We start from the raw sequence: 7,176 nt of genomic DNA on the forward strand, positions 1-7,176 counted from the left end.
GGCCTGTAATCCCAGCACTTTGGGAGGCTGAGGCAGGCGGATCACGAGGTCAGGAGATCAAGACCATCCCTGGCCTGCTGCAGTCCAAATCCCATCTCTAATAAAAATAGAAAAATTAGCTGGGGTGTGGTGGTGAAGCCAGTAGTCCCAACTACTTGGGGGAGGCTGAGGCAGGAGAATGGCGTGAACCGGGGGAAGCGAGGACTTACAGTGAAACTGAGATCACGTGCCACTGCACTCAGCCCTGGGCAACTGGCTGAGATGCCCATCTCAAAAAAAAAAAGGCTGAGTGGTGGCTCATGCCTGTAATCCAACACTTTGGGAGGCCAAGGTGGGCAGATCATGAGGTCAGGAGATCGAGACCATCTTGGCTAACACAGTGAAACCCCATCTCTACTAAAAATACAAAAAATTAGCCAGGCGTGGTGGCAGGCGCCTGTAGTCCCAGCTACTCGGGAGACTGAGGCAGGAGAATGGCGTGAACCTGGGAGGCGGAGCTTGCAGTGAGCCGAGATCACGCCATGGCACTCCAGCCTGGGCCACAGAGCGAGACTCCAACTCAAAAAAAAAAAAAAAAAGGCATCCCTCAGTGTGGGCTTACTTTCTTTTTACAAAGTGACAACGGCCCAGTTTTCATTTCACACACCCTTTAATTAGTGGCAAAAGCCCTAGAAAAAAAGCACTCCTAGCACTCCTGGAGAACACGATCCTCTGGCAAGGTAGAAAGGACTAATCAAACGACTAAAAGGACTCTGAACAAAGTGTGCCAGGAAACCTCCACACCATGGTTAGAACTGCTGCCCATGGCAACTCTGAATGAGCATCGCCCCTAAAATTACTTATGCCTTTGTCCTTCTGAAATTTTATTCGGAAGACCCTTCCTACATGCAGACCTAACGTGAGATCCAGAAGTTACCCAACTAACCAAATACATAACATCATTGGTCCAAGGTACTGCCTGCCACTGACCCTTCTGGGAATCAACGCTTATACTAGTCAGGGTCACAGGTCCCCATCAAAACCTGGAGAGATGGGTCACCTGGGTCTCAACCAGCCTGGGTCTCTCCTTTATGGAAAGGCCCCTTTATTACTTTCTACCCCAACAGCTATCAAAGTTTCTGGAATCTCTAGTTGGATACATCCCTCCCGAGTAAAACTGTGAGAAGGTCCCGAAGAACCAACAACAGAATCAGCATCTCAGTCTCGTGAGCCAGCCTCTGGAGGGCTTCCAATTCCTCTTCAAGGGAAAAGATAAGTAAAGCCTTCTCTCCTTTCACCTTAAAAAAAGGTCTCTCAGTACTGGGAATCTTGGTTGCGGTGGCATTGGTTATTCTCCTTATTTGGACTCACACTTGCATGCCACCTGAAGTCCCGATAACAGCCTGTTTTATCACCAAACACTCCATCTAACCATTGAATTATTTGTCTCTCCTATTTTCACCACTTTCCTTTTGCTTTCACAAAGCTTAAAGGAGAATCAGCTATGACAGAGAAATTCCTTTTCCTTTATCTTTCCCTCCTTCCCATGCCCCTACTCTCACAGGCACAATGGAGTGAAAATTCCCTTGTCAATTTTTCCAAAATTATTGCTTCGGGAAACCATCTAAGCAACTGTTGGATCTGTCACAACTTCATCACCAGGTCCTCATCTTACCAATATGTTTTGCTAAGAAATTTTTCTTTAAACCTAACATTTGGTTCGGGAATCCCTGAAGGCCAACACAAATCTGTTCCACTCCAGGTTTCACTTGTTAACTCAGCGTACCAAGTCCCCTGCCTGGATCTCACTCCACCTTTCAATCAAAGCTCTAAAACTTCTTTCTATTTGTACAACTGCTCTTCTCTAAACCAAACCTGTTGTCCATGCCCTGAAGGGCGCTGTGGCCGGAAGAACACCTCTGAGGAGGGATTCCCCAGTCCCACCATCCATCCCATGAGCTTTTCCCCAGCAGGCTGCCACCCTAACTTGACTCACTGGTGTCCAGTGAGCCATAAACAAATGAACGATTATCGAGACAAGTCACCCCAAAACCGCTGTGCAGCTTGGGAAGGAAAAGAGCTAATCACATGGAGGGTTCTATATTCGCTTCCCAAGGCACACACTGTCCCCACATGGCCAAAAACTACTGTTCCCCTGGGAGGGCCTCTATCCGCTACATGCAATCAAACTATTCCAGCAGTGTGGAAATCGCAGTTACACAAGTGGTTCGACAGCCGCATGCCCCGGTGGGCCTGTACCCCTCCTGGCTATGTGTTTTTATGTGGACCACAAAAAAATAAACTGCCCTTTGACGGAAGTCCTAAGAGAACCTATTCAACTCCCCCCGTGGCAAACCTCTTTACTTGCATTAATAACATCCAACATACGGGGGAATGTGCTGTGGGACTTTTGGGACCACAGGGGATAGGTGTGACCATTTACAACACCACCCAACCCAGACAGAAAAGAGCTCTGGGTCTGATACTGGCAGGGATAGGAGCGGCCGTAGGAATGATCGCCCCGTGGGGAGGGTTCGCTTATCATGATGTCACCCTCAGAAATCTCTCCAGACAAATAGAAAACATAGCTAAGAGTACCGGAGATAGCATCTCTAAACTCAAGGCCTCCATAGATTCTCTAGCAAACGTAGTCATGGACAACAGATTGGCCTTAGATTACCTCTTAGCAGAGCAGGGTGGAGTCTGTGCAGTGATCAATAAAACCTGTTGCGTTTATGTCAATAACAGCGGGGCGATAGAGGAGGATATAAAAAAGATCTATGACCAGGCTATGTGGCTTCATGACTTTGGAAAAGATGATTCAGCAGGGTCCATTTGGGAGGCTGTGAAATCTGCTCTCCCCTCCCTCACATGGTTTGTCCCTTTACTGGGACCAGCTGCACTAATAGCCTTCTTTCTCCTCTTTGGCCCTTGTCTCTATAATTCACTGATGAAATACGTCTCTTCCAGGATACGGCAATTTCACACAGAGCCCCTAGAAATGGAAATAGATCATCCAATCTTCCTTGGAGGCCCCTGCACCTACAAGTACATCTCTCCCTTGGATGCCAGTGGGCAAAGATTCTGCAGCTACGGAGGGGCTCCTTCCCTGACAGAGAGCAAGAGAGGGAGACCCTGATGACTTCTTCGTCCCATGTCAGCAGGAAGTAGTTACAGAAGACCCACGACGTCCTTACGCCCAAAGCTTTTCAGGGTCTCCATCTCTTGAGGGGGAATATTTTTAGGGTAGGCAGGTAGCCAGATATGAGCAGGCAAGGAAGCCCCTGGGAAAGGAATCTTTAGAAATGGAGCCCACTGATGTCCTCCTTGGAAACACTGCACGCTGAGTCAGCAAAAAAGAGGAGCGTGGCTACACTGGCTACACCTGGCCTTGTGGCTGCACGCCTCTGTTCCAGAAGGGAACTTATCAAGGCCTAGCCAGAGGTGACCGACGTCGGAGCTATTCCCCACTAAGGAGCATGTATACTTCTCTAATAATTCATCCTAATAAACCATTTTGCTCATTAAAATAATAAAAAAAAACACATCCCTGTGTGGAGATTTTATTTTTTAACCAGATATTCCTTGTTAGATTTTAGATGCAAATGACACGGCACGTGTGTGCCCAGACTACTTCCCAAAACATGCTTATTAGTAATGCCCCTGCAAGGCCCCTTCATGAATAATCATGTAAAACTCTCATAAGAAGCATCTCCCCGGCCAGGTGCGGTGGCTCATGCCTGTAATCCCAATACTTTGGGAGGACAAGACAGGCAGATCACCTGAGGTCGGGAGCGCAAGACCAGCCTGACCAACACGGAGAAACCCTGTCTCTACTAAAAATACAAAATTAGGCATGGCGGTGCATGCCTGTAATCCCAGCTACTCGGGAGGCTGAGGCAGGAGAATCGCTTGAACCCAGGAGGCAGAGGTTGTGTTGAGCCTAGATCGAGCCATTGCACTCCAGCCTGGGCAAAAAGAGGGGCTCTCCATCTCAAAAAACAAACAAAAAGAAGCATCTCCTCAGCATTCGTGAGACTCATTCATTTGAGCAGCCCACCCTGTTCTGTCTTTCAGGGTGTACTGTTTCTTTAAAAGCTCCTATAAAAATTCCTCCCAGGCCTGGCACAGTGGCTCAGGCCTGTAATCCCAGCACTTCCTTAGGTAGATCCTCAGACAGATCACGGGTCAGGAGTTTGAGACCAGCCTGACCAACATGGTGAAAACCTGTCTCTACTAAAAATACAAAAAAATTAGCCGGGCGTGGTGGCACGTGCCTGTAATCCCAGCTACTCAGGAGGCTGAGGCAGGAGAATCCCTTGAAACCAGGAGGCAGAGGTTGCAGTGAGCAGAGATTGCGCCACTGCACGCCAGCCTGGGCGACAGAGCGAGACTCCATCTGGGGAGGGGGGCAGGGAATTCCGCCTCAGTCACTAGCAGCTGACTCACTCTCCGGGAGCAGCCTTTCTGTTTCTTCTGGAGCTCCTATTTTTAAATAAAGGGTACTTAATTATTTAACTCTTTCCGTGTGTCTCCTGGATGAATTCTTTCCTTCAGAAAGACAAACTGAAGGATCTCCACACCCCTCCTGGTAACAAAGGTCTCTGTGCAATCCCTCCTTTGGAAGCTATGGAGGATTTAGTGTATCTAAACTAGTAAATACAAACTATACTCAATTATCCAAGAAATCACCAAGGAAACACTCTTCACTCCTTTTTTTTATATCTCGGGAAAAATATAATTAAAGACAAAATAATTTTTTCCAAACCCAGAAATCCTCACCAAAAACGAAAAAAAATAAATAAAGAATCCCAGTTGGTGGCTGGTGAATGCTTCTGCCTTAAGCAATACATGTTTTGAAGCTGTCAGCTTCTTTTTCCTCATAAGTGACTCTACAGAATCTAGTCTTTGCTTTGCACTCTAGACAAGGAATAGAGAATTTCTTAATCTTATCAGAAACATATAAATTGTTTGGTTTTGCACAATATTTACTACTTTTCTCCACTCGTCCACTGTAGAGTCTTAGCACAAAATGAGACACCTCTCTCCCGTATTGAACTTAAAACAGACCGAGCTTCTGCTCCATAACCATAAACAGTAATAGCAATACTAATTGAAAGATGAAGTAATATTACATAAGTAGGTGTAAAATTGATAATTCATTGTTATTTTCAGTTTTACAATAAGTGTGAATTACACAGAATAAATCTTTCTCTCTCTCTCTCTCCTTTCTTTCTATTTCTGACAGTCTCGCTCTGTCGTACAGGCCAAAGTGCCACGGGTGACCTCAGCTTACTGCAACCTCTGCTTCCTGGGTTCAAGTGACTCTTGTGCCTCAGCCTCCTGAGTAGCTGGGATTACAGGTGTACACCACCTTGCCTGGCTAATTTTTGTATTTTTCATAGAGATGAAATTTCACTATGTTGGCCAGAGTGGTCTTGCACTCTGGACCTCAGATGATCAACCTGCCTTGGTCTCTCAAGGTGCTGGGATTACAGGCATAAGCCACCACACCTGATGGAGTTTTCATTCATTTACTTTAATCATCATGGGTTAGAAATATAGCTTTTAAAAATGTAGTTGAATATACCCATACAGTTAGACTCTAAAAAGAGCATTTCCTCTATTAATGTTTATTACATAATATGGTGGAACTCAGACTTGCTATGCTGCCCAAGACGGAGTGCAGTGTCATGATCTCGGCTCATTGCAACCTCCGCCTCATGGGTTTAAGCGATTCTGGTGCCTCAGCCTCCCAAGTAGCTGGGATTACAGGTGTATACCACCACGCCTGGCTAAATTTTGTATTTTTACTAAAGACAGTGTTTTGCTTTGCTATGTTGCCCAGGTTAGTCTCGAACTCCTGGCCACAAGTGATCCATCCACCTTTACCTCCCAAAGTGCTGGGATTGCAGGTGTGGGCCACCACACCAGCTTATTTTTTTCTTTTCTTTTCTTTTCTTTTTTGAGACGGAGTTTTGCTCTTGCTGTCCAGGCTAGAGTGCAGTGGCACAATCTCAGCTCAGTGCAACCTCCACCTTCCGGGTTCAAGTGATTGTCCTGCCTCAGCCTCCTGAGTAGCTGGGATTACAGGCATGCGCCACCATACCCGGCTAATTTTGTATTTTTAGTAGAGACGGGGTTTCTCCATGTTATTCAAGCTGGTCTTGAACTCCTGACCTCGTGTGATCCACCCGTCTCGGCCCCCCAAAGTGGTGGGATTACAGGCGTGAGTCATTGTGCCCGGCAATTTTTTCTATCTTAATTTCTTCTGTATTAATCAGCTTGTGATAGACACATGGCTTCTGAAACAGAAAAGTGCAAGGGCTTTTTATGAGCAGAGCATGGGAGACTACCAGTAACAAATGCTGTGGCGTAAATGATGAGTGAGAAGGAGACTGGAGAGTCTCTACTGTCCTACCTACTAATTGTGCTTTGAGAATTTGGATTGAAAAAAGCCACCTTAATGGTATTTGCTTATCGTTAATTCTCCCCCAGCTGGCAGGAGATAAGGCCAGAGTCCCCAAAGCTTATAGGGCACTTAGGGTGAATATGAAACATTAAAACTTCACTTGCTTGAAACCAGAGTGGCCACCACGCTGCTCAAAATTACTGCCAATGATGTCTTGCTTCCTGGCATTCAGAAACTTTCTCCTTCTCTACCCCCGACTCTTCCTTCCCTCTCTATTCCAATCTCAATCACCTTAAGGAAGAGTTGAGTATCCTGAACAATTTGGGAGAAAAAAGAGATTCAAACTTTTGTAGCTCTCTTGGTAAGAGGTGCCCCAATCACCTTCCGAGGAAAGATGCTTTAAGGAGTGTCTCAAACCACCAAGGCCTGTGGGACCAAGCATGTATGGGGCCCGTAGGAAGAAGCCACTGAGCCTCAGGATCCTCCAGATGCTGGGGGGTACAAGGAGCAGCAGGCAGCATTATGCTTGTATCAAGCACCCAAGGAGAAAACAAGGCCAAGGAGCTGCCCCAGCCTCCCCTGACATGATTGTCTCCTATGGCCCTGGGTTTGTTTGGAGACCTTCAACGTAACTGTTATTCCTCCCTCTCCTTTGTAAGCTCAGAGTAAGGGTAGGTTTGCTACCAGTCTTTTAAGAAAGATTGTTGCCACTCTTGCTTACAGGGCAGAGAGAAGGCACCCAGAATGGTGGCCACCAGCACCCCACTCCCAAGCCAACACCACCT

The 7,176-nt window shown here is 46.6% G+C and overlaps 1 protein-coding gene across 1 annotated transcript; it reads left to right on the forward strand.

The window, feature by feature from the left end:
* Nucleotides 1–1,103: 1,103 nt before the first annotated feature.
* On the forward strand, nucleotides 1,104–4,130 carry LOC101010833 (endogenous retrovirus group V member 1 Env polyprotein). The gene has a single exon (XM_009195181.4). It carries the CDS (start codon nucleotides 1,484–1,486, stop codon nucleotides 3,116–3,118), a length of 1,635 nt encoding a protein of 544 aa, XP_009193445.2. The 5' UTR covers nucleotides 1,104–1,483; the 3' UTR covers nucleotides 3,119–4,130.
* The last annotated feature ends 3,046 nt before the right edge of the window (nucleotides 4,131–7,176 follow it).

Source organism: Papio anubis, chromosome 20, assembly GCF_008728515.1.
Source record: "Papio anubis isolate 15944 chromosome 20, Panubis1.0, whole genome shotgun sequence".
In the NCBI taxonomy this organism is placed as follows: domain Eukaryota; kingdom Metazoa; phylum Chordata; class Mammalia; order Primates; family Cercopithecidae; genus Papio; species Papio anubis.

Bases quoted from the DNA above. Each gene is read 5' to 3' on its own strand.
- LOC101010833 (XM_009195181.4), top strand. From the start codon at position 1,484: ATGACAGAGAAATTCCTTTTCCTTTATCTTTCCCTCCTTCCCATGCCC.